The following is a 24,860-nucleotide window of genomic DNA, read 5'->3' as shown; positions in this document are numbered from 1 at the left end:
AGCCAGGTCCCCAGTGGGCACTGGCTGCCCCGAGGGCACAGCCGGAGACCCAGCAGGAGCAGGGGACTTGGGGGTGAGCAGGAGACACTGGCAGAGGCCACAGGCCGGCTCAGCCCCCGTGGCCCCCGCGCCCCACTCCCAGGCGCACTCCACTGCTCCCCCTTCTACAGAGGGTGCCCAGCCCTGGGCACGCGGGCCGCCTGCCCCGCCCCCGGTGTCACTAGGCAGCGCTGCTTCTGCAGAGTGACGCTGGTGGGTGAGGCGTCCAGGCAGGGAACGAGGCAACTGAGGTCATTCCTGGGAGCCGCAGCCCTGGCTTCCCTGATGCAGTGGTCCTGCCGGGGACCCTGGACGCTGCACCTGCGTCTGGGGGCGCAGGCTCTTGGCCAGGCGGTGCCCAGCGACCCTCATCCCCACACACCTGAGCTGCCCTGAGCCACAGAGCAGCTGTGACCCACTGCACCTGTGGGACGTTCTTCCTCAGTGGACGGCTGGCAAGGGTGGTCTGTGCTCTTCCCTGAGTCTGAGCATTTGGTTGAACCCAAGGCCCTTCTGGTGGGCACTGGGGCTCCCCAGCAAGTGGACTAAGTGAAAAGTACTGTGACACTGTGACTTATAGTCAGAAATGTGCGTGATCTTCATCCCTGATCCTGGCACAGAGCTCCTAAAACCCTCGGAATTTCCTGAGTGAGGGGCGTGATAAAGTTGTCCTTTGCTGTGTGACTGAGGTGACTCTGGGAAGGTCCCTAAGGATGGGGCCAGTTGCAGGGAACCGACCAGGAATTGAGGGTTGGAACCTCCAGCCCCACGCCCAGACCTCAGGGCGGGGAGAGGGGCTGGGGGTTGGATCAATTGCCAGTGGCCAGCGACTGAATCAAACAGCCTGTGTAGTGAAGCCTCCACAGAAACCCAGAAGGATGGGTCTGGAGAGCTTCGGGCTGGTGAGCACGTGGAGGTGCGGGGAGAGGGGTGCTGGAGAGGGCGCGGAAGCCCCTCCCCGTACCTCGTCCACCTGGCTGGTCCTGAGTCCTATCCTTTTAGGATAAGCGGTGATCTAGGGAGTGAATGTTTCCCTGAGTTCTGTGAGCCGCTCTAGAAAACTAACTGAGCCTGAGGAGGGGTCATGGGAACCCTCTATCTACAGCCGGTCGGTCAGAAGCCCAGGTGCCCACCTGGACTTGGGACTGGCATCTGGAGTGGGGGTATCGTGGGGGGCAGTCCTGTGGGACTGAGCCCTGAACCTGCGGGATCTGACGCGTCCCCGGGCAGGGGGTGTCAGAACCAAGCGGACTGCAGGACACCGGCTGGTGCTGAGGGGCTGCCTGGCGGAGGGGGGATCCCCCCCCCACCCCCCCCCCCCCCCCCACACACAGTGGAACTGGTGACCGGAATCATTAAACGCCCCAGTGCCAAAGTGGGCAAGAGATTGACCATTCATGTCACCAAAGAAAATAGAAGGCACACACACCCATGAGAAGATGTTCAACATCATTAACGCTCAGAGAACTCACCACTACAGTCCCCTTGGAGCGGCTCACGGGAGAGACCAGCAGCCAGGATGAGGACCAGGGGTTGGAATGCACATTCCCAGGGCTGGGGATGTAAACCAGCTCAGCTGCTTTGGAAACGGTTTGGGAGTTTCTTACAAAGTCACACATACACACGCCCTACGGCCGAGCCTTGACCAGAGGTGTTTACTCCAGAAATGAAGGCTCGTGTCCATGCGGACTTGTGCGGCGAGCTTATCTGCAATAGCCAAGAGCTGAAAGCAACCCAGCGCCCCCCAAGAGCTGCCTGGATGGAACACAGCAGTGCGTGCAGCAAACTCCCGCTCTACACCCCACCCCACCGCGAGCACGCAGACGGCATGCACGGCCTTCCACCTACACGGAGTTCTGCAAAATGCACACTGACCAGCAGGGAGGGGGGCGGACCAGTGGGGGCAGGGAAGGGGGGGGGATGGAGGTGCTGGTCCAACACCCAAACGAATTTAACTGAATGCTTTAAACGTGAACAGCTTACTTACTGCGTGTCAATTCAACCTCGATAAAGCTGTTTCAGGAGAGGCCCGTGTGTCGCTGGAAGTGGCTGGCCGTGGGGTCAGGGATCAGAGATTAGCCCTGGCAGTGGCGGGCCCAGAACGTGGTCCCTTCCCCAGGCTGAGCCCCAGACCTCCGCCCAGTGGACCTGTCTGCCTTCCAGGCCCACCAGCCCCTGGTCCTGACCATGGGAGCCTCCCCCGAGCCCTGGGGATCCCTGGTCATCCCAGCTCCCACGCCCACGTGCTGTGAGAAGGTCTGGAGGAGCAGGGAGAGGGCCCTCAGGGAGGGATCCTGTGCAATGGCCAGTGGGAACCCCGCCCACCCCGGGAGACCCAGTTTGAGAACGTGCTGGGAAGCCGTCGCAACCTCGCAGGCCCCCTTTGCCTGGGAGCCTCGCGTCCTCCTGTCCTCTACCTGCCGCCCCGGCCATCCCCAGGCCCACTCGGGCTCATGCATATTCAGTAGGCGCTCAACCACCAGAGCGAGGGAACACAGGCACAGGGCCCAGCGCCCCCCACCCCAGCTGACGGTGTGGTCAGCCCCCGGAGGCTCCAGACCAGCCTCTGCCACCTGCCCTCCTGCCTCTGGGGCTGAAGGAACAGCCCTGGCCCCCTCTTCAAGGGCCACCTTAGTGACTGCAGCCCACTCAGGGCTGCCTGGGTAGCTGATGCACCCACCTCCAGGCCCCTGCCGTGTGCTGCATCACCCAGGCCCCTGCCCGGGCCCTCTGTGCGATCTCCCCACGCGAGCCTCTCGACCTGTGTGAACTCTCATCCCAAACCCAGGGACTTGCCAAGTCAGGTGACCCAAACCTATCGGGAGGAGGGAGGCCTTACTTCCCACCTGAGGGTTCACCGAGAGTGGGTGGGGTCTGCCCTCCAGGGAGCCCACCGCCGCCGTTGCACTCAGCACCAAACAGGCCTTTGTGAGTGAAGACGGAGCTCCTGTTTAAACCTTTGGACTGTATGTTGGCAAGTCACTACACTTTTCCATCATTTTTCTGAACTGGGGTAACGCCCGCCCTGGTCAGCAGAGGCCCACCCAGGACCCGCTGGGCCCCTGGAGCCCCTGGCTGGGTGAGCTCTGAGCGCTGCCAGGCAGGGCCAGGCCAGTTCATCTGCCGCTGGACACGCCTGCTGGTGGCGGCATCAGGCTCAGGGTTCCAGATCCCTCTCTGGGCGGGTGGTCTTCAACAGGCCTGGAACAGGGCATCGGGGGCCAGCACCCCCTTCTTGAGGATGAGGTTTCCGTAGAGGGCCGCCTCCCTGCATGAGGAGCAGGCTGAGAGCCGAGCTGGGATGGAGGGGACTGCGGTGCCCAGAGCCCTGCTCTGCCACCCACCCTGCGCACTTTCAGCAAATCCCTCGGCTCTCCCATTCCCCGTGGGGCATCTAGTCTCCACCGGGGCAGGGGCTGAGCAGAGGGTGGGGAGGGCTCTGCAGTGGGAAGGGGTAGGGCCCCAGGCTCGGCCCAGATGCAGCCGGACCCAGCCAGACCCAGGAGGACCCAGTGGACCCAGCGGGTCCAGCCAGAGCTCACCCAGTTGTCACAACAGCAAAAGCCTTTCTGGTCCGCTTATAAAACTCAAATCTCTCTATCGTGGCCAGGGGGCTCTGGAAGGCAAGGGGGGACCATTGAGGGCCCCAGGCCCAGTGGGGCATCAGCCGATTCTCCAGGCTGGGGTCCCCAGGATGCTGGGCTCCTGACCTGCGAGGGCTGGGCGGATAGGGGCACAGGGGCTGTGGTGGCCACCTGCCTGGGGCCCTTGAATCTGAGCTGCCCTGGGGGTCGGGGTGGGGCTGCTGTCAAGGACAGGAACCCCGGGTCCTCTCTTCAGGAAGGTCCTGCCCAAGACCTGCTGGTGGGTGGTCCCGGGAGGACAGGCCCGGCCCCTTGAAGGGTGGGGGGTGACAGGCAGCATCGGGCCAGGCCTCTGACCACAGACGGGGGCCAGGGGTTCCCCGTTTTCCCCTGGCTCCACTCGGACAGGCTGGGGTGGGTGAGGACCCCCAGGCAGAGATAGGTCAGGGTCCTGGAAGGGAGCAGGGAGGCCGGGGCAAGGGGTGGCCATACCCCCGGGTAGGAGCCCGCACGACCATGGTGCAGGGTTCGCGGGGGCCCGTCTTTCACTTCTCTCGGGACCCCAAGGAGGCACAGAGGATCCCTGACCCCTTTCTTGGTGGGGGTCTCAGGCTCACCGCACAACCGGCCCTGGAGAGGATGGGCTGGTAGCTTGTCCACACTGGGGTCTGCAGGCCCCTCTCCATGTCGCTGGGCACCAGCTCCATGGCCACAGCCTGGAGACAGAGGGGGTCCGCTCTGTGGCCCACTGACCCCTGCCCGGGGTGCCTCCAGGACCCCTTGTTGGGTGACAGTTCAGGGCTCCTCTGTTCAGGCTCAGGGGTCTTTGGGGACACGGGTCCTCCCCCCTACCCAAGGCAAGTGCTCCCCCTGAGTTCCTGCAAAGGGTAAACTGAGGCCTAGAGCAGCCTCACCGGCCCCTCCGCGTAGCTGTCCAGTGGTAGCAGCTGCAGCACAGCCCCCAGGCGCTGAGGGATGCCCAGGCCTGAGGGCAGAGTGCTGGCCTCAGACGCCGCCCTCTCCCACCCGGCCACCTGCTGCCCGTGGGGTGACACTTATTGAGGTCACATTGGTGTCTCCCCGCCCTGGCCACGGCACCTGTCACTGTCTTGGCCCTGCCCATCCCCCTTCACTCTACCACACGGGTTGTTGGTGGTGACCCTCAAACACTCGTCCACCAGGAGGGGCACCTGGGCCACCTCTTGAACCCAGAAGGCCCTGGAGATGACCTCCTTGTGACGAGGACAGTGGGGTCTGGAAGGAGGCCCCTCTTGCCCCAGGCCGCCCCCAGACCTGCCCCACTTGGCTCCAAGGGCCCCTGCTCTCCCGAAAGTTGGTTTCTGATTATTAAACTAATGCGTGCTCATTGTACAAAACCAGGAAATACAGAAGCCCACGAAGAAGAAGAACCGGCTGTAATCTTACTACGCAAAGGAAACCCTGCTACTGTCGGAGTGCATTTCCTTCTGCCTTTTTTCCCTCGTTTCAACAAGGTTAGACTTTTCTGTATATTGGACGCTGAATGCTAACTGCTTGTTTGCCAGGGTGTGTGTGTCACTTCTGGGGGCTGCACCGCGATTTACTTATGCCCTCCTTCTCTTCCACCATTTGGGCCTTTCCATGGCCCACCCTGCGGAAAGGGAGGAGAGCACCTCGGGTTACCTGGCCCAAGGTGTAAACTGAGGCACAGTGGGCTCAGCTCCCTGAGCAGGGGTGGAAGCCGGGGCCACCAGGTCGGGAGCGCCCTGTCCAGGGGGCTGCGTTTACCCCACATTTCATATCTCTGTGCCTTCAGTGGCCTGAACTCTGCAGGGAGAGTCGTGTTCCTGCCTCACAACGTTGCTGGGGGTGGGGGCGTCCAGGCACAGCCCGAGCCCAGCCCACGGCCCCCGTTACCCTCAGGACTGCTAACCCCTCTCTGGACCTGGCTCCAGGCCTCTCCCAGCCTCACCTCCCACTGGCCCCTGTGGGGATGAGAGGGTCTTAAGAGACGGAGGGTGCGGACACCTGGAACCTTTGGGGCCAGGTCACGAGTGCTGGGATTCTAGAGCAGAGTAAAGGCTGAACACCTGACCTGGGCCAGGAACCACTGCTCAGCCAGCCAAGAAGGTGCCAGGCCTTAGTTTCCCCATTTGTAAGAAGACACCAAGTGGTGTGTGAGATGGAGCAGGAGGCCCAGGCTCACTTCTGGGGGCTGGGGGCTGCAGGGAGAATCTTGAGGGTCCTGGCACTGAGATTTCCTGGGTCACTTGTGGGTTATTGAGGAATTGGTGGGGGCAGGAGCAGAGCTGCAGCACCTGGGCAGCCCAGAGGCCGGATGACAGCCCACCCTCCCCACCCCGGCCTGCAGAAGGTTGGGCTCACAGTCGGCACGGATCTCCTCTGGGCCACACCTGCAGATCGAGGCGGTGGGGAAGTTCATGTCCGCAAGAACTGAGCAGCCAGCACGGTTAGACATCCGCGGTGGGTCCGCGCAGCCCGCCGCGGGCTTGGGCGCAGACCCAGGGTCGCCGGTCAGACGCGTTAGGACACGCCCACTGCCCCTCCCTTCCCGTCCGAGAGAGGGGAGGCGAGGGAGCCCCAGACGTAGGAGGAACTGCAGGTGTCACCCGAAGGCTGCCCGGAGTCCCCCCCAGCGTCCGGCCACGCAGCCCGGTCCAGGCCCACAGCCTCAGGAAAAGAGAAACCGCTGCAAACGTTAGGGGACAGCCCAGGCGCAGGCGGTGGTGGCCCCTTGGGGGCCGTGTGGGGAGGGGACTGGAGTAGGAGCGGCACACAGGGCCTGAGGCGGGGCGTGGACTTGGCCGCCCGTGGCCCCGCACACCCGGGCTGGGGGAGGAACCGGATGTGCCGGACACAGCCCCTCTCGGACCAAGGGCCATCGTCTTCGTGACCGCCCAGGCAGGCCTCAGTTTCCTTAAGGGAGCGAGGGCGGCCAAAGCAATGGCCCCACCCAGGACCAGGGACCCCGCCCGACTTCTGCCCCCGGGGGGTGGATCTCCCCGAAGCTCTGCCTTCGCCGCGCTCACCGATCTCATCTCCGTGCCCCATCCGCGCCAGGGCGTAGCTCGGGGGACAGCAGCGCGGGGACGCCCTTCAGCACCACCATGCTGGCTGGGCCTGAGAGGGCGGGGCGGCTACGAGGGGTGGGGCCGGGGAGGGCGGGGCCGCGTGTGGGGAGGATCCTGGAGGGGAGGCGAGGGGCCAGAGGGGGCGGGTGGCATATAGGGGCGGGGCCCGGTGGGAGATGGGCGTGGCCTGAAAGGAGGGTCCCCAGCGGAGTGCAGAGGACTTGGGGTTGCGTGGGCCGCCTCGGGGCGGGGTCGACCCCAGCCCAGCCCCGCAGGCGCTGCCTTTCGAGGCCTCGCTTTCCCCGCCAGGTCCAGGACCCGGGCACCCGCGTGTGTTTGTGTTGGAGCTCCCCAGCGCCCTACGTGCGTGAAGGCCTCCTCTCCAGCCCCCATTCGGCCCCCAGGCCTTGGGGACTCGTCCTCCACCCCCTCCAGCCCGCAGGGTCCGTGGTGGCCTGGGGTGGGGAGGGCTGGGTGGCGGCACGGGGAGGACTTACTCCTTCACCCAACACTGTTCACACTGGAAGGACCCTGAGGGCAGGTGGGTGTGAGCTCTGGGCCAAGACGGTGTGCTGAGAGCACCCCTACTCTGTCTTCCAGGCGTCAGCCTGCTGAGACCCCTCAGGTACCTGGCTAGGGTGCCACACCCCTGCCCAGGGAAGCAGTGCTCTGACTGCCCGTAGGGGCCCCAGCAGCCTGGGCTCCACAGGACCCCCCATCCCCGCCCCCACGCCCCCCAACACTAGGTGTCTTGATTTTGGGGGGGAGAGATCACCTTCAGCTGGCCAGCTGAGGTGCATATAAAAGGAATGATTTCAAGGAGCCCATACATCTTGCATCTTCCCATACATAGGAAAGCACTAAATTCATTAACTTGAGATGTCTGGTTTTCTTTAATTAGCAGTAATCTTTTGCTGTTCAGACTACCTGTTTTTTTGTCTTGTTTTGTTTGCAAAAACTCCTGTACATACTGGCTCCTCCTGTTACCCGAAAACTGGGTTCACCGCTCGGTAGGTGTTGAGCCGAAAGACACAACCAAGCCAATAAAGATCGGGAGAAGGAAGAATTTATCACAGCAAGTAAGGAGAACACCGGGGATCTTTCCCAAAGCAGTGTCTCCCCACCAGCAAAACTGGGGAAGTTTTAAGCTAAGGGCACATGCATATTCAGGAAGGGGCTTGAGCAGAGAATTTAGCATAAAATTGGGGCAAAGGTCAGGTCGGCAGAGTCAAGTCTTCGTTGATTTAAGTCAGGATGGTCAACATCACCATTCCACCCTCCACCTGGGTAGGGACCTTAGTTCCTGCACAACTCAAGGTATATTATTATGTTTATCCCTTGAGGAGGAACTAGGACTCTGCTTTATCACTGCCTTTTCTCTGTCCCTGTGTTCCTCTGTTCGCTTAACATCACTGATTACTGAGACCTGTTCAAGGGCAAGCACGGGGGCCAGGCTCAGATCACAAAATGGCATAGGCCAAAACGGGTTCTCGTATGTCCAGAAAGCCATTCCTGGTTCTCTGTCTCCAGGGACCCCCTGCCCTATCTGCTTACACTCCCTTACCTCTTCGGAACAGTCCCTGAGAGCTGAGAGGCTGTATCCTGGGCTTAAGTCCTCAGCAAGTCCGCCGAATAAAGCATAATTCTCAACTTTTAGGTTGTGCATTTATTTCAGTCGACAGGTATGATTGTGTTTTTCCAAAATGGCAGCACCGCCGCCATGTTGTATCTGACACGCCACAGTGAGTGGTGTGCCTCCCCTGAGGTGGGTTTGTCCCCTTCCTTGAACCAGGTGGACCTTTGTAACTGCCTCCAATAGAATGCTGGACATGCTGCTGCCTGGCTTCTGGGGGCAGGTCATAAAAGGCAGTATGGTGGGACTTCCCTGGTGGCACAGTGGTTACGAATCCTCCTGCCAATGCAGGGGACACGGGTTCGAGCCCTGGTCCAGGAAGATCCCACATGCCGTGGAGCAACTAAGCCCGCCCGCCTAGAGCCTGTGCTCCGCAACAAGAGAAGCAGCTGCAATGAGAAGCCCAGGCACCGCAATGAAGAGTAGCCCCCGCTCGCCACAACTAGAGAAAGCCCGCGCACAGCAACGAAGACCCACCACAGCCCAAAAAAAAAAAAAAAAAAAAAAAGGCAGTATGGCTTCCTCCTGATTCTCTCTTCAGAACACGTGCCCTGGTGTTAAAATCAAATGCAACCGAGAAAAATCCCCCGAGGAGACAAAACCAGTTAGACAAGCACAATTTAATTTAGCTTATTTTGCAGGACAAGAAAGGTCAACTTGACCTGGGACAGTTCTTGCTTATGCCTCTGAAAATCATAAGCAAAACTTAAATAGTTCCCCCAATTGGCATGAGGTAACCACTAGCCAACTCTCTTTCATTTAAGAAACTTCGAATCTTGTAACCAATCGCTGTAAGAATCACTGCCCTCACGCTATGTACGCCGCTTTGTAACAACATCCTCCCAGCCTCCTTCCATGTTTTGGTTTGAGCGCTCCTGGTTTGCAAACTGTCTGGTGTGTGCACAGCACACTTTTACTCATCTCTACCTAAGCACTTTGTTGGTTTTACTTCTGTTTTTTATGAACTTCTGACACTGGGAACGCAGACACAGTACTGGCAGGAAGCCGAGGGAATGAACGTGGTGAGCCCTCCAGGGGGCGTGCGGCCCACAGCTCACCCAGTGATGCTCCATCAACCACCAGGCCAGGGAGCGAGTGCTCAGGCGGGGCTCCAGCTGAGGCCCCAGGCTTTGTGCAGCGGAGACAAGCTGACCCATGGTGGCCTGTCTGGATTCCTCACCCATACAAACTGAGAAAGGAGAACTGATGGTTGCTCCTTAAAGCCACCGAGTTTAGGGATAATTTATTATGCAGCGGTAGCTGACTAATGCAGGTGGCTCCTGTGCCCTGCCGAGATGTCACCAAAAGCCCTGCTGACACTGCCCTTGGCCTTCAACCCTGTGTCTGCTCTCTCTCTACCCCGCTCCACACATGCAGGCTTGAGTGCAGACCCCAGTGCAGATGCCCGTGCCTGCACCGGCCCAATCATACCCCCACTTAAGAACCCAAAACCTAACTCCACTGCCCAGCCTGCAAACGGGGTCTCGCTCAGGCCAGCTGGCTCTCAGGCCTCCACGCTCTGGCCCTCCTTACAGGGCTGCCCAGTTTGCCTGCCAGCCACCCGAGTACTTACTGCTGCCTGTGCCGCAGGAAACAGCCCAACCCGGAGCCGGGACAGGCCAGGCTCTCTCCCCTCGGAGCCCGCCCCCTCCCACCTCATTCCCAAATGGACCCTCAGCCCTGCGGTGACATGCCCGGAGGCCTGGCAGCTCCTGCGGAAGTTCTGTACGTGAAAGATGGCAGAGAACCTGAAGTCAACAGACAACCCACGTCCACTGCCCGGCCCTGGGGAGCCTCGCTGGTCAAGGAAGCTGCCCAGGGAGGTGGTGAGCAGGGCGCACACTCAGGCCGCCCACAGTGGTCAATCCCACCCAGTGTGAGCCGTTTCTACTCCAAAACCTGAGTGGAGAGACTTGAAGTCAACATTCCCTGAAGCTTATCTCTTTGGTAGGAATATAAGAGGGAAAAGCCAATTTTATACAGAGAGATGAGAATGAAAGGTCTCAGCTTCAAAAACAAATCATAACCCCAAAACAATATGGGGCCGGAGGTCAATTAACTCAAGAGGGAGTGGAGGGCTCCCTGGGGCTTGCGGTCCTCGAAGTCCCGCTGGGGTTCGTCTTCAACCCCGTCACCCACAGCAAAGCACACAGTCACACCACTGCACGGTCCCCAGTCTCCCCCAAGCCCGGGGCCACCACACAGCCTGAAGACAAGATCCTGTTCCCTGGGCCCGGGGGTGGGGCCCCGTCCCTGCCACGCTCTGGAACCCAAACGACCCTGTGGGTACAGACCTTTGAGACACACACACTCTCACGTGCAGGTTCCATGTCGAGCCCTTTCTCGGCTTCCGGCTGAGCCGCTGAGACAAGGGTACCCGCGAGTCTCGGACGGGCCCCTCACAACTGGTCCCCCAGCACTCGGGGCTCCGTTGCTCGGAATCAATTATGAAGGTCACCGCCCAACGCGTGTGAAAAATTAAACTAATGCACGGACTTTCTCAACTTTAAGGTTTTCTCCTGCACATACCTCTGCTTGTTCATTCTAGATGGTATGTCACTAGTGCAAACCCCGGTTACACAGCTTTAATAAATGGGGTTCCCACCTCTCCTGCCATGAAGACCGCCCGGCTGGGCCCGGCCTTCCTGACCCCAGGGGAAAGCCTGATCTCAGGGTCCCCTTGTACCTACTCCCTTGCCCACCGTTCAAGGGCGACTCCATCAGAACTCAGTGTCTGCTGTCTGGGGAGGGTCTTGTCACGTAATAGAACCACTGCGCCCTTCTCAAACTCCTGACCACGGCACACACAGCAGAATGACAGGGCCTGGGAGGAGACTGCAGAGGTAATCCCCCCAGGCAGACCATCAGCAGAGCAATTCTTTTTGGGCCCCCGCCCCCAGCTGTGCAAAGATGACCAGAGCATAAGGGCGAGTCATCAAAGGTGCTGGGCGGCCAGAGCTCCACCAGCCATCTCAGCTCTTCCTCAGATGCAGGTGGGTCTCTCTTGGGTGTTCAGCATGGGTCCTGGGTAGGGGCAGGGTACACACTCTGGGCCCAGCCCTGCCCAAGGCCACGACTGCAATCCCACATGAAGAAACCTCCGCTGGGCAGGCTGGTCAACAGGCTACCTGCCCACGTCTGGCTGCAGGACAAGGTGGAGGAAACGCCTGTACCACGTGCTCAGGCCTTCGCCGGCTGGTGGCTCCCGGAGGAGGGCTCTGAGGCCCGATTCCCAGGACAGGCAGGTGCACATCTCACCGTGGAGCCCTTGCTTAGGCAGAGCTCTGCCCTGGGTTCTGAGCGGCACCCATCATGCCCGACAGGTGAGACTCTCTCTGCACAGCAAGACTGATGGGGTGGGGGTGGGGGCACAACGAAGCCAGCAGAGCTCACCCCTCACCTGGCCGTCTGTTCACCTGCAGCTGCGTTGCCGTGGGCACCGCACCAAGAGCCAGGGGGATCCTCACGGTGCTGGCGTCCGCTCCCAGAGGTGCAGCTGTTTTGGCCTCACCTTGGAGAGTCTGAGGACATTCTGAGGCTGGGGGGCCCTGACCCAGGCCAGCGACTGCCCCCTTCACCCGTGCAGCCCTCCCAGGCAGCAGGGGGACAAGGGCCTTCATCCCGTGCTCCAGGACTCATACGACTCTCCCCCTGGACACCTGCTCGAGAAGCTGGTGTAAAATGGAGGGTTTAGAGTTCCGAGCTGGGCTGTGACCTGCGGATTAAACGGCAGACGTCTGGTCGGGGCAGAGGTGTTTCCCGATACCTCGGTCACTCATTCACCCAGGGTCCTGCGAGGTGCCTGACACTGCACGGTGACCCGGGGGACGCAGCTGGCCCTCCTGGGGATGAGGCCACCAGAGGAACCTTGGTGTGTAAACTCTACGTCCTCCCACAGCAAAGGGCACTAATCCTGCGCCAGGTCTGGGAACATGCATTTTAAACCGACGCCCCAGGTGTTCCGACACGAGCAGTCCTCACGCCAGTCTGGGAGCCTCGGCCCCCAGTAGCCCAGCCCCTCAGTGCAGCCCTCCCTTCCAGACGCACTCGAGCTGAAATGCAAGGATTTGTGCAGGGAACGTTCGCTGCACCGTCGCCACGACGGCTCTGAAACAAGAACCTGGACACGGTCTAAACAATCAACACCATGCGAATAAGCAGATCACAACATACACACGTCATGAAATATTTCAAGGCCACTGAAAAGAATGCTAGTAGGAACAGTATTCAGCCATGAAACGAAATGAAACTGTTAGTGCTACAACCTGATGGACCCTGGAAATATTATGTTAAATCCAGCGACAGAAGGAAAGTGGAATAGAGGTCCCCAGGGCTGGGGGCTGGAGTAGGGAGTTAGTGTTGAAGGGGTAAGGTTTCTGTCGGGGGTGATGAAACAGTCTGGAGATGAAGAACACTGTGAATACACCGAATGCTGCCAAAATGTACATTTAAAAATGGGTAAAATGAAAAAAAATGCTAGTCAAACAAAAGAATAGGGTGCACTTGTGTGACAGAAGCAGAAGGTGATCGGTGCACCCTGCAGAAACGTGTACACGCAGAACCATTTTTGTACAAAGAAAACTGAATTTCACACGGGAGCATGTGTTCACGCACGTGGGCACAGAAAGACATCTTGAAAGCCACGAACCTGTGAACAGTGGTCGCCCTCGGAGTGGGATGTGGGTGCCTTACTTTAAGAACCTTGTTCTGTTTGAATGTTGTTACTGAGAATGACAAACAAAAGTTTTGAAAAAGTGACAGAACATTCAAATCTAGCGGTAACTAAAAGAAAGGCATGATGTGACCTGAAGTTTGTCATTTAGTCAAGAGCACATCTCTTTAAAGGCCCAGCAGCGAGGCCATCCCCCTGAGCGGCCACGTCCACCGGCTGCAAACGATACCGCGACCAAGCTGGGGGTCCTCGTGAGAGCCGGGTGAAGGCCACCTGCTACTCGGTGGGGCGAGAGCCCACACAGCCCCCCAGGGCCCCTCACAGCTGGAGAGAAGCTGTGCGTCACTGACACTGCGTTTGAAAGCGAAGGGTTTATTTGCTTGTGAAGCTGCCAGGCCGTGATTTTCCTCTTTAACTCGAGGGGCTGAGGCAGCCAGCTCTCACTGGTCTTTGAAGTTGGCCTTTCTCTTCTCCACGAACGCGGACATCCCTTCTTTCCGGTCTTCCTGGCGAGAGAAGGGGAAAGGCAGAGGTGGATGGTCACTCTGCATGGAGTCCGGGTGCGAGGCTCTGCCTGTGTCAGGGCTGCTCACTGCCTGCCGGGCTCCTCCCTGCCCTCGGCCGTCCACTCACCGGGTCCTGCGGCGGGATCCCCTCGAAAACTGTGAATGATCCCAATTCCCAGGGCCGGCTTGGGAATGGGTATTTTTCCACTAAACACCCCCGCCCCGCCTTTGTGATGGTCATTCAGGAACCACTAACCTATGAGTCGAATAAACTCCCATCTACAGAGAACCTCAGAGGCATGTACTTGGGTCATTCACCAAATCATGACCTGGATTTAGTCGTGCTCTACGTCAGCGGTGTCCTGAGGGTCAGGAAGCAGGACACGAGAAACCAAGCTCTACCTCTGCATACCTTCCGCTGTGTGCACATAGGCACACATGCATGCAATCACACACATGTGCACACACGCACCCGCACTTCCTCAAGAGCTAAAGCCATTTTTAATCGTTCTTTTATAAAACACCTAGATATGACTTTCTGATAATAAAAGATCAGTTTTAATGACTACTAAGAGAATGATTTCGTTTGAGTTACTGGCAGATATCCTAGAAAATAATGCTCCAAGGCTTCAGATTTCAGTATTATAATACATTCGAGCCCCATTCCAAGTAACTGGAACAATCTAGGAAAATTATGAGTAAATGGATTGCATTTTAAATACAGGAGTTGCTGTTTAAGGGTGCAATTTGTAAGATCTTTTGCAACAGGAAATAACCCTGTGTAGGTTTCTGTACTTTTGAACTTCCACACACTGTACTTACTTGAAAAAAAATCAATGCTCAGTGATAGAACACATGTGCTCCAGCTACAGGGGAAGCTAAGAGTTCTGACCAAAGAGAAATAGTATTTAGTGATAAAACCTATAAGGAAATGCCAGGAGCGTCTATGGCTGGACCGTGTGTGATTCTCCACGTGCATGAGGCTTACTTACGGTAGCAAAAGTTGAATAGAAGAGTTTCTTCTCCAACTTAATGCCCTCTGTTAATGTCATTTCAAAAGCTGAAAAAGAAAACCCTGAAGTTAGGAGCTGAGATGCCAGATGTGGGAACGCAGAACTTTTTTGTGGAGACAGGAAACACCCTCGGGGACTGACGTGGACTTTGACTTCACCGACGTTTAAAGTACAGCCTCCCTGCTCAAATGCACCACCCCAGCCGAGACGCCCAGTGAATACTGCTCCCGGCCTCCCAGTGTCCTGCACGGGGACCTGGATGGAAGGTGGGACGGCAAACTCTGTCCAGTCACGAGAGGGCTGAGGAAGCCCACGACACTGAACTCAAAAAGCACGACAAATAATTAAGGACAACACCCAGAAAACAGAACTCTGTGCAGAACAGAGTGAGTCCCGGGCCATCTTTGCAGTGGAGGTGATTCAGGTGCGAGGCTCGCGGAAGTGTTTCCTTGGCGGCACCTGTAGCTGGGTCCCCGCGGCCAGCGCCCAGCCAAGGTGACAGGTGCCTTGGGCCTTGCGGCACGTCCCCTCCCCTGCTGCATTGCCCCACACGCTCGTGCCTGTGTGAACGCTTTGGCCGAGGCCGGGGGCCCGGGAGGCCGGTGAGCAGAGACGGGGGGCAGAGCGGCTCGCCGCGGGCACACACGGCTGTCCCAGCTCACCGTCCTCTTGACAGGCAACATGGAGCAAAGGGACAGCCTCACTCCAACGCTGAGAACAAATCGCCATGTTAACAGTCAAGCGATTCTGAGGAGGGCCGGTCAGAGCTGCCCCGCCGGCAGAGAGAGGACGCCCAGTCCACAGCGACAGCCGGGACACGCTCTCTGCCCCCAGCTCATCCCGACAGATGGGCGGAGCTGCTGGCCGAGAGGAGCCTCTTCCTCCCAGGTTCCCCAGGCGACCCTTCCCGGGCTTCCCCTGCACGCCAGTGCCAGCCCCCTGCCACCTGTTCCCCAGGCTGGCCCTGTTCTCGGGTCCTGCTTCCAAGGGGAGCTCAGGCCATTTCAACAGAATTTGTGAGCGAGCAACTAGAAACTAGAACTCTACGAAGAGCCAAAATCGAAATACCAAGAACCCTAACAATTTTTGTCCAGACCGGTTAAGATGCATAATTCTGACCCCAAACTGTCAAGCCTCACAACTACTGTGCGGCCTTCTCCACTCTCCTCCCTACCTGCATTCACTGATTCTTTGGCCATCGCTGTTACAATTTTAGAGTTGCTGGCAATTTTTTCTGCACACTTTACAGCTTCTTCCACCAGTGTCTCAACAGGAAAAATTTTGCTTACAAGACCTAAAACACAAAAAGGTAAACAACACGTGGAAACAGCTGGTTCTCGTTCTCTAAGCCACAGCACAGGCCTCTGGGTGCCGACAAGGCAGCAGGGACACAGGAAAGGTCCACGGTGCCCCCTGGTAGGGCCGCCACCCTTGGCTGCTGCGGTCACTGGGCTCTTACAGTCACAGGTCACTGCGGGTCCAGGAGAGGGCATGCCTGCGGAGGGTCTCGGAGACCCTGTTGCTCACGCTGGCTCTGGGAAGCGGGGCGGTTTCACTATTGCTCTTTAACCTGCATGCATGCCTCAGTCGCTCCTTTGAGCATGTGGCATTTCAAATAAGAAAACAAAGGCAGTGAGTCTCCTGGGATCCCAGGACACGGGAAAGCTCTGTGCTGATCACCGGTGGGAGCCCCTGGACGCAGCCCTCCCCCCTCCACTCAGCTTCCTGAAGGGGCAGCTCCACGGGCGGCTGTGGCCCGTACCTGCTTGCTTGGCCTCCTGGGCTGAGATCCGGTCACCAGTGAGGACCATCTCCATGGCCAGTGACTTTCCGACGGCACGGGTCAGTCTCTGGGTGCCCCCTGCACCTGCGGGGCAGAGGGCTGCTGGGCACGGCTGGCTCTGTGGCCAGGGTGCACAGACGTGCTGTCCCCAAGTGCCCCGGGGCTGAAGATGGGCCCCTTGGGTGGGGTGGGTGGGCAGAACCCAGGCGTCCAGCAGGTGGGGAAGCCGGGGGAGGCCCGAGACTCCACAGGGGAGGCTCCTTTCCACACTCGGGCCCCCCCGCCTGGTGCCCTGGGTCCCCTGCACCAATACCTCTCATGCAGGAGTCAGACTACGGACAGACACACGGAGCTCGCTGCCCAGGGCCCCAGACCCTGACCCAACCCAACCCAGAGGGCAGCTGGGGGTGGCCTCCGAGCACAGCTTGCTCCGCTCCAGGTGTGGGACGACGCAAGGCCCCCCCCCTCCCAGGGCTCTGAACGTGCCCCTCTCTTCCGGGCTCCCGCCTCCCCGGGCCCCGCTGCCCGCCCCCTCCTGCTCACTCCATGGCCTCCAGCTGGAAAGAGAGTGGTCTGCCCGGTCATCCGCCCATGGTGAACCCCAGGGCTGCCAGAGCGAGCCAAGGAGCCACCTGAGGGGGGCACCCACAGTCCAGCAGACTCGGACACTGCCTCAATGCAGTGGAGACCTCAGGCACTGGGATGGGAAGACCCTGGTGGTCACCCTCAGCTGACCCCAGACACCCTCTCCTGACCCCATGGCTGCTCCCTGCCCAGCCCAGCTGGCTCGGGAGAGGCCCTGGGCTCCAGGCTCTACACCCAGGGCAGAGACCCTGGGGGGACACAGCCCGGAGTCCTCGTCAGGTGGACCGAGGGGCAGAGGTGTCACTGTTGGCCCACTGTTCCTGTCGCCCTGCCCACGGGGGACCTGATTCCCTGCTCTGAACCTGGGTGAGCCCACGGGACTTGCTCTGGCCACCGATACGTGAGCTCTCAGTGTTGGCCCGTGGTCCCTGTGTTCTTTTCTCTGAGCTGCTGACCGATAAAGATCCAGCGCAGATGTGGCTCACGAGCAAGACTCACTGCGGTTAGAATGCACCGTGCGGCCAGCCTTTCCTATTCGTGTCGGGCAAGGGACGCGGCCACTCCAGAGGAGCCGGCACAGCTCCGAGGCCCCCAGGCTGCTCTCAGCGCTGCTGTGCCCACGTGACCTTAGTGTGCAGACAGGAAGCCACCGTCCAGGCTCACACGACAGCCCCACGTGCTTTTGTCTGACACTGGAACAGCCCAAATGCCCCCAAGACGTGGGCAGATTGTGGACGATGACTTGAAGAACCGATGCCAAAGCTACCATCAGTCTTTACCTGGGATGGTTCCTATGAGGATCTCTGGCTGCCCAAACTGGGCTTTCTCTCCAGCATAAATGATGTCACACATCATAGCAAGTTCACAGCCACCACCGAGCTGCAAGACAACACAAGGTACCACGGAGGAACCCAGTCAAAAATCACTCTATTTGCATTTTCTGTTGAAGTGAAACACAGTCTAGGGTACAGCAAAGATTAACACAGAGATGCAAAGTTAGTTAACTGTTCCCACAAACTACCCACACAGTTGATGTCAGCAAACTTTCTGTAAAGGACCAGACAGCAAATGCTTGTGGCTTTGCAGGTCCTACAGTGTCTGTCGTGGCCACTCCACTCTCTGCCGTGGGGGCTCGAAGGCAGCCAGGAGGGGGAGAACCGACAGCCATAAACTCTGCCCGCTGACCCGCTCACCCCAAGGGAGCTTTACTAAGGAATTGTGAGTTCAAACGCCCTCCTGGCTTCTCTACAGGCCACAACCAGTCCCAGCACCTCTGAGCTGTCCAGGCGCCTATAGGAGACCCCGATGGACCAAACAGGGGATGCAGAGCTTTCAACAGTAGTGAAAGAGGTTAGTTTACAGGGCAGTGCAGGTTGGAAAGTCATCAAAACTGCACAGAGAGCCAACACGCGTGCCCTGAACGTTGCAGTGGGGGAAGAGCACTCCCGCGGAGCCTCAGGACTGGGGGGACTTTACTAACAAAGGCATCCGGAGCCCAGCAGCTGAATCCCCACTGACACAGCAGATGCTGAAACACGTCCTCCCTCTACAGTTCTTGGCTCTTCAGCATCACTGCTCAGAAAAGGCCTGCGAGCCTGGGAACGAGACTCAGGTCTCCCCCAGATAAAAATCAGTTCTGCTGCACACACACAGTACAATTCCTTCAGGTGTTCTGAGTGCAAGGAGGGGGCATGGGCGGACACTCACGGCGTAGCCGTTGACAGCAGCTATGACTGGCTTCTTGACCCAAGTGAGTCGGTCCCAGTGGCTCAAGAACTTGCTGGAGTAACAGTCCTGGAACGTTAGATTCTGCATTTCCTTGATGTCGGCTCCAGCTGGGGTGGAAATGAGGTCCCAGTTACCAGAGCAGAGACCGCACACCAACAGGTAGCTACTGAGTGTGCCCCGCCAGCAGGCACCAAGGGTTGCAGGGGACGGCCACGTGGACACACAGCTGGGCAGGGGGGACAGTGCAACACGCTGTGATACGAGCTGATGGAGGTGATGCAGAGGGATGCGGACAGGAAACAGAGCGGAGGGGGACTCAGAAGACGCGGGGCTCACTCACTAGTCACTCGCACCCGAGACGTGACTGCCCCTGAACAGACTGGTTTTGCTGGCGGAGCACACTGAACGTTAAACATCAGAGGGGGCCCTCCAAGCAGCCTGGGGTTTGGTCCGCTTTACGTAAATAAACCCCCAAGTCGCAGAATCTTCCTGATGCATTCACGGAGGTGTAAGGCTGCCTGCCTCACGCCACAGGTGCAACCGCACACCTGGGCAGCCTGCCACCACACTGCCCACCTCACCTGCAAACGCCTTCTCCCCGCCCGTGAGGACGATGGCCCCCACAGCCGGGTCCTCCTCGAAGGCCTGCAGCGCCTGGTTGAGCTCCTCGATCAGGCCATCGCAGAGCGCGTTGAGTGCCTTGGGGCGGTTCAGCTGGACCAACCCCACGTTGCTGTTCTTCCCCTTCTTGGCTGTGATGATGTATTCAAAGGCTGCGCCTGGGGGGAGGGGGAAAAGGGGATTTCCGCTCACGGAGGCACCAAACCGGGGAGATGCACCCGTCAGTGGACAGAGTGACCCTGACAGGACCCCTGAGGGCCCCTGCTCAGTCCCTGGTGGCTGCATCATGCAGTTTGCGGCTGCATGGGTGGCTTTTACAGTGCTCTCTGCTTTTGCGGATGCTGAAACACTTCCTTAAGTTAAAAAAAAACCAGCAATGAAGAGCAGCCTTCCTTCTCCTGAATGCCTTGGTCGGCGCTTCCCAGAACGCGCACTAGAGACAGCCTGGGATCCTGTAGAAACAAGGGATGAGGAAACGCCTTCTTTAAACAAACGCCAACTAGGTGAGGGCAATTAAGCTGCAAACAGAACAGAGTTCCAGCCCTGCTGGGTGGACAGTCTGGTGGGAGGCACACAGGCAAAGGGCAACTGCCAGGGCCTGGCGGGGGGGGGGCAGCCCGCTCAGAGCTGGGGCCAGCAGTGACCTGGAGAAGAAGGTTAGCCAAGGTGGCGGCTTCCTTGAATGGGGAATCAGGGATCACGGTACCTATCCATGCGCTTGTGGGGAAGTGACTGAAACCACACGTGTAAAGGCAGCATGCCTGTCGCATACAAGACCAGGAATGATGGCTGGGTACAGGCCAGGACGCAGAAGCGGGTGGTCAAAGAGAACTCAGGTAAAACCCACACGACTTGGTAGCTAGGTCAAGTGGACACACAGGTGAAGGAAGAGGCCGCAGAGATTCTTTCCCAGCGACATCGACATGGCCAAGAGTTCCTGCAAAATGCGGGGGGGTGGCGAGTGCGCTCAGGAGAGAGGGGGAGGGGCGCCCCGCTGGCTGGGGTGGGGCAGAACCTGAAGGACACACCCGGGGAGAAGCAGTGGACATGGGGAGGCCTGGGCAGGAGGCACTGCAGGACAGCACGTGCGACCCTTTCCAATTGCAGAGGCGCTAACCGCACGTTCTCTTAAAGTCTGAGGACTTTCACACCGAAAGCTGAAATGGCCAGAGGTCTTGGCACTCCGTCCCGAGTCCCCGGAGTTGAGACCGTAGTGACCCCAGGGCTCCGCGAGCTCAGGCAGCAGGTGCTGGGAGGGGTCCGGCCCAGGGATGAGGGCCCGGAGGACCCCCACCGCGGGCCCGCCCCCCTCGGCCCCGCACTCACTCGAGGCGAAGGAGCGCGGCGCGGGGCAGCCGGGCCAAGTGCCCAGCAGGGCGCGGACGCTGGGCTGCAGGGCGCGCAGGGCGGCCATGGCTCTTGCGTGACGACACGTCGCTCTGGCCGCCCCCCCTCCCGCGGAGCCGCCCCCCGGCCGCGCCAGTCAGGGCCCGCCCCGCCTACGGGCAAGCATCGCGAGACCTCGCAGGTCTCGCGAGATCAGCCGGGCGGCGGAAGTGGTCGGGCGACGGGCCTAAGGTTTAGGAGCGAAGGTCAGGGTATGGGGACAGGGGTCAGGGTGCGGGGGGAGGGGGACCGGTGTCCAGGAGGAGGGGCCGGGGCGGGGACGAGGGGTGGAGGTTCAGGTTCAGGTCCGTCCCCTGGTCCGCGCCGCCTTTGGCGGACCCCAAGTCGTAGGAAGTAGCCCTGAAGACCTGAGAGCAAACCCTCCGGGCCGGCCGAGCCGTGGGGGTGGAAACACGCGGGGACCGCGCGCCGCAGCCCGAGCCCGGGGTGTGACCGCTCGGGGCCGGCCGGGACGCCCTCGTGGTCGGGAGGGACCGCCGGGAGGCCTCTCGAGTGCGCAGGCCCGGGGTGCTGGCCCGCCGGGCTCCTGGCGGAGCTGTCCGCCGGCCTGCGCCGCCTCTGTTCTTTAGGCCCGGGCAGTGCCCTTGGCCTTTGGCTCTTCCCGCCGTTTCCGGAAAACGGCGTGTGTCTGGGTGCGGGGCAAGCGGGTCGTCCCCGCACCCGGGTGACTGCGCCTCGAGCCACAGCTGGGTCGCGGACTCGCAGCTGGAGGCAGTGGCTGTGGGGCATGGAAAGCCAAACGTGCTGAGGACGGGTAGACTGGAGCTCGCTAGAGCTGGGCGGATACACCTGTGACCTGAAGTCAGCCCTCAGGGCAACGTGCAGTTGTAACCCGCGCAGAAAGCCAGACTCTTGACAGCGGGTGTTTATAGGACACCAAGCAAAGGAGTGGGAGACAAGCCTCAGATCCACTCAGACCAGCTCAGATAAGCCTCCGACCAACTTGGTCTTTGAGTTAGGGGATTTTTTAAAATGGGGAACAAAGAAAGAGGCTGGGATTCGTCATCGTTTTGTGACATTTCTGTGACATTTCTGAATCTAGTTTCAGGAGTCAGGCTGTCTCTGGTTTACATTCTCAGGCCAGGCAGTCCATGGCTGGGGGGGTCTGTGAGCTCATCTTGCCCTGGAGAAACAACCTGAGTTTGTACATTAACCATGATGTCTACAAGGCAATTTTAGTACATTAGCGACAGCAGCCATCTTAGTCACCTGACTCTGGTTGATTAGTGTTCAGTTAGCACAGGATTGAGGTCAGAGGGAACAAGAAAGGGAATAAAGTTTTGGGTGGAGAGATGAATCATGAACTCAGTAAGGGAACTCGGTTTTAGGGGGCCTTGGTTTCAATAGCACGGAGAAATCAGAGATAATACTGCTAAGCAGTGTGGGAAGGAGTTGAGAGGCAGAAGTAAGTGCTTAGACAAGGAAAAGATAAGTTATTAACAAAATGGTTCCTTTTAGAGGCATCACGTAACTGATTTTTTCATTGCTAAGCACTGTGGCAAACATCTATCTTCTTATTTCTCTTCCTGTCCCATTTCGTGGTCCCGGTGCTCATGAAGTGTGTGCAGTATTATTCATAGCAGCTGCACGAGGTGGCTGAGGAACATTTTGCAACATTAAACAATTCATATCACTCTGAAATGTATGTATTTATAGGTCTAGATATAACACGAGTGCAGCATAACACTCTTTACACTGGTAACTTGGTATCTATTGAACACTAGACTGTGAATAGTTTTATTTGTATAAAATAAGATGTAATTAAACTTTAACAGTGAAATCATTTATTTAAATTACTTTGATTTATAAATTTCAAATGTTTAGGCTCATATTATTGGCCTCCGTTTGTATTCGTGCCCAAGTTCTGCAAATTCAAGGGTGGAGATAAAAAGATCACCTACATGGGAATTCCCTGGAGGTCCAGTGGTTAGGATGCTTTCACTGCTGGGGCCCGGGGTTCCATCCTTGATCAGGGAACTAAGATCCCACAAGCTGCGTGGGGTGGCCAAAAAAAAAAAAAAAAGAAGTCATCTACAAATGAAGAGCAAAACGGATATTTTCAGGTAAATAATAAAATCCAAATCAGAATTGACTACTTAGCAAAACTTTATTTCAGGGCTGAGGATAGACTAAAGACATTTTCATGCAAAGAGAAACAGATTACCAAAACTCTTTACCAAAGGAGCCTCTGTCTTAGTATGGGCTGCAGTACTGTGACAGGTACCCAAAGGGAAATGGCTCCAACGTAAAGGAAGTTTTTTCCTAACCCCCCAGGGCTGGTGTTGAGGTCAGGTGGCTGCTATCCTTCATGAAGTAATTTAGGGACGAAAGCACAAGTGACAAAAGAAAAAAATATATAAATTGGACTTCACCAAAATTAAAAACTTTTGTGTTTCAGAGGATACATTGAAGAAAGTGAAAAGCCACCCCACAGAATGAGAGAAAAAAATCTTGCAAATCATAGATCTGATAAGGGTCTTGTGTCTAGAATATATAAAGAATACTTTCAACTTGCTAACCTAAAAAATAAAACAGCCAGTTATTTTACCATTTTTCTCTATAGAGAAAAGGGAGGAAGTTGGGAGGGGTTGTTTTGAAGAAAAGTCAATTGGAGGAAAATGAGAGTTCAGGGTGATGACAGGTTCTCGTTGGCCTGGCAGCTGGGGCCGTCATTTTCCTGTAAGAGATGCAGTGAATCTCTTTCCTGTTGGTGATCCTTCTCCTTAGGTCTGTAATTGACAGTCAAGAGGTACCTGCCTGGGCTTCCCTGGTGGCGCAGTGGTTAAGAATCTGCCTGCCGATGCAGGGGACACGGGTTCGAGCCCTGGTCCGGGAAGATCCCACATGCTGCGGAGCAACTATGCCCATGCGCCACAACTGCTGAGCCCGTGTGCCACAACTACTGAAGCCCGTGCTCCACAACAAGGGAAGCCACCGCAATGAGAAGCCCGTGCACCGCAACGAAGAGTAGCCCCTGCTCGCCGCAACTAGAGAAAACCCACGCACACCAGCGAAGACCCAACGCAGCCAAAAATAAATAAAATAAAAATAATAAAAAAAGGTACCTGCCTGAGAGCTCCCTCTGCTGGCCTCCCAACTCCATTTTAAATGAGGTTTCTCTTTATTAATTTTCACAAACTCAGTAATAAAAAGACAATTAGAAAATGAGCAGAGGATGAACGGACATTTCTACAATGAAGATATACAAATGGCTGATAAGCACACAAAAAGATGCTCAACATTGTTAGTCACTAGGGAAACGCAAATCAGCTGTATCATGAGATACCACTTCACACCTACTAGGATGGCTATAGTCAAAAAAGATAGGTAAATGTTGTGAGGACGTGGAGAAATTGGAACCCTCATACAGTGCCGGTGGGAATGTAAAATGATGCAGTCACTTTGGAAAGTCTGGCAGTTCTTCAAAAGGTTAAACATAGAGTAACCATATGACCCAGCAATTCCACTCCTAGGTATATGCCCAAGAGAAGTGAAAATGTGTCTACACAAAAACTTGTACATGATTGTTTATAGCAGCATTATTCTTAATAGCCAAGAAGTGAGAAAACACCCAAATGCCCACCAACTCATGAATGGATAAACAAAATGTGATAGCTCAATACAGTGGATACATTAGAATTTATGAGAATATACAATGGAATATTATTTGGCAATAAAAAGCAGTGAAGTGTACTGATATGTGCTACAACACGTATGAACCTTGAAAACGTGATGCTGGAAGAAGCCAGACCCAAAAGATCACACAGTGCATGATTCTATTTATATGAAATGTCCAGAATAGGCAAATCCATAGAGGCAGAAAGTAGATTAGTGGTTGCCAGGGCCTGCAGAAGGGGGTAGTGGGTACTGCTAAAGGGTAGGGGGTTTCTTTATGGGGTGATGAAAATGTTCTAAACTTGATGTGGTGTTGGTTGCACAACTCTGAAAATATATTGTAAACCAATGAATTGTACACTTTAAACGGGTGAAGTGTATGGCGTGTGAATTCTAATCAATAAAGCTGTTTATAGAAATGAACTGCCTGATTTGGTTAAACCACAGGTGATGTCACTGGGTACCACAGGTGATGTCACTGGGTAGTTGCAGCTTCTATTGCCATAGGTGGCCCTTGGGCATCAGGAGAAGCCCAAGACTTTGTAGCAGTGCGACTGAAATGAGGTGTGTGTGTGTTGGAGCTGCTGCTGGTGGCCTGAGGCC

At 57.3% G+C, this 24,860-nt stretch overlaps 3 protein-coding genes and 1 long non-coding RNA gene across 5 annotated transcripts in view; 1 reads left to right on the top strand and 3 right to left on the bottom strand.

Moving 5' to 3' along the window:
- The window catches only part of CALY (calcyon neuron specific vesicular protein), a 30,258-nt gene extending 23,528 nt beyond the window's left edge, over positions 1-6,730 (bottom strand). Inside the window, exon 1 of the mRNA XM_059900161.1 lies at positions 6,653-6,730. Within this exon, the coding sequence (XP_059756144.1) occupies positions 6,653-6,674 (22 nt within the window). The 5' untranslated portion in view covers positions 6,675-6,730. The remainder of the gene's footprint in view (positions 1-6,652) is intronic.
- On the bottom strand, positions 1,388-6,740 carry FUOM (fucose mutarotase). Of its 2 annotated transcripts, XM_059900164.1 has the most exons (5): positions 6,653-6,740; positions 5,988-6,111; positions 4,241-4,339; positions 3,582-3,655; positions 1,388-3,307 (listed from the first exon to the last, which is right to left on the bottom strand). In XM_059900164.1, exons 3-5 carry the CDS (start codon positions 4,328-4,330, stop codon positions 3,232-3,234), a joined length of 240 nt encoding a protein of 79 aa, XP_059756147.1. In that variant the 5' UTR covers positions 4,331-4,339; positions 5,988-6,111; positions 6,653-6,740; the 3' UTR covers positions 1,388-3,231. The 2 variants fall into 2 exon arrangements, with proteins under 2 accessions (XP_059756147.1, XP_059756146.1); XM_059900163.1 differs by lacking the exons at positions 5,988-6,111; positions 6,653-6,740 and having other exon boundaries at positions 4,241-4,633.
- Positions 6,741-13,355: 6,615 nt separating this feature from the next.
- On the bottom strand, positions 13,356-20,691 carry ECHS1 (enoyl-CoA hydratase, short chain 1). The gene is made up of 8 exons (XM_059900400.1): positions 20,562-20,691; positions 19,196-19,393; positions 18,594-18,721; positions 17,666-17,765; positions 16,281-16,385; positions 15,693-15,812; positions 14,498-14,565; positions 13,356-13,505 (listed from the first exon to the last, which is right to left on the bottom strand). The coding sequence occupies exons 1-8, from the start codon at positions 20,647-20,649 to the stop codon at positions 13,440-13,442; spliced, it is 873 nt and encodes a 290-aa protein (XP_059756383.1). The 5' UTR covers positions 20,650-20,691; the 3' UTR covers positions 13,356-13,439.
- A 76-nt stretch (positions 20,692-20,767) lies between these two features.
- Positions 20,768-24,676, top strand: LOC132350862 (uncharacterized). The gene is made up of 3 exons (XR_009498029.1): positions 20,768-20,827; positions 22,467-22,705; positions 23,370-24,676. It is a non-coding gene; the product is annotated as an uncharacterized LOC132350862 (long non-coding RNA).
- Positions 24,677-24,860: the final 184 nt, after the last annotated feature.

The sequence above is a fragment of the Balaenoptera ricei genome, chromosome 16, assembly GCF_028023285.1.
Source record: "Balaenoptera ricei isolate mBalRic1 chromosome 16, mBalRic1.hap2, whole genome shotgun sequence".
NCBI lineage: Eukaryota > Metazoa > Chordata > Mammalia > Artiodactyla > Balaenopteridae > Balaenoptera > Balaenoptera ricei.
This window is presented reverse-complemented; position numbering and strand designations above follow the sequence as displayed.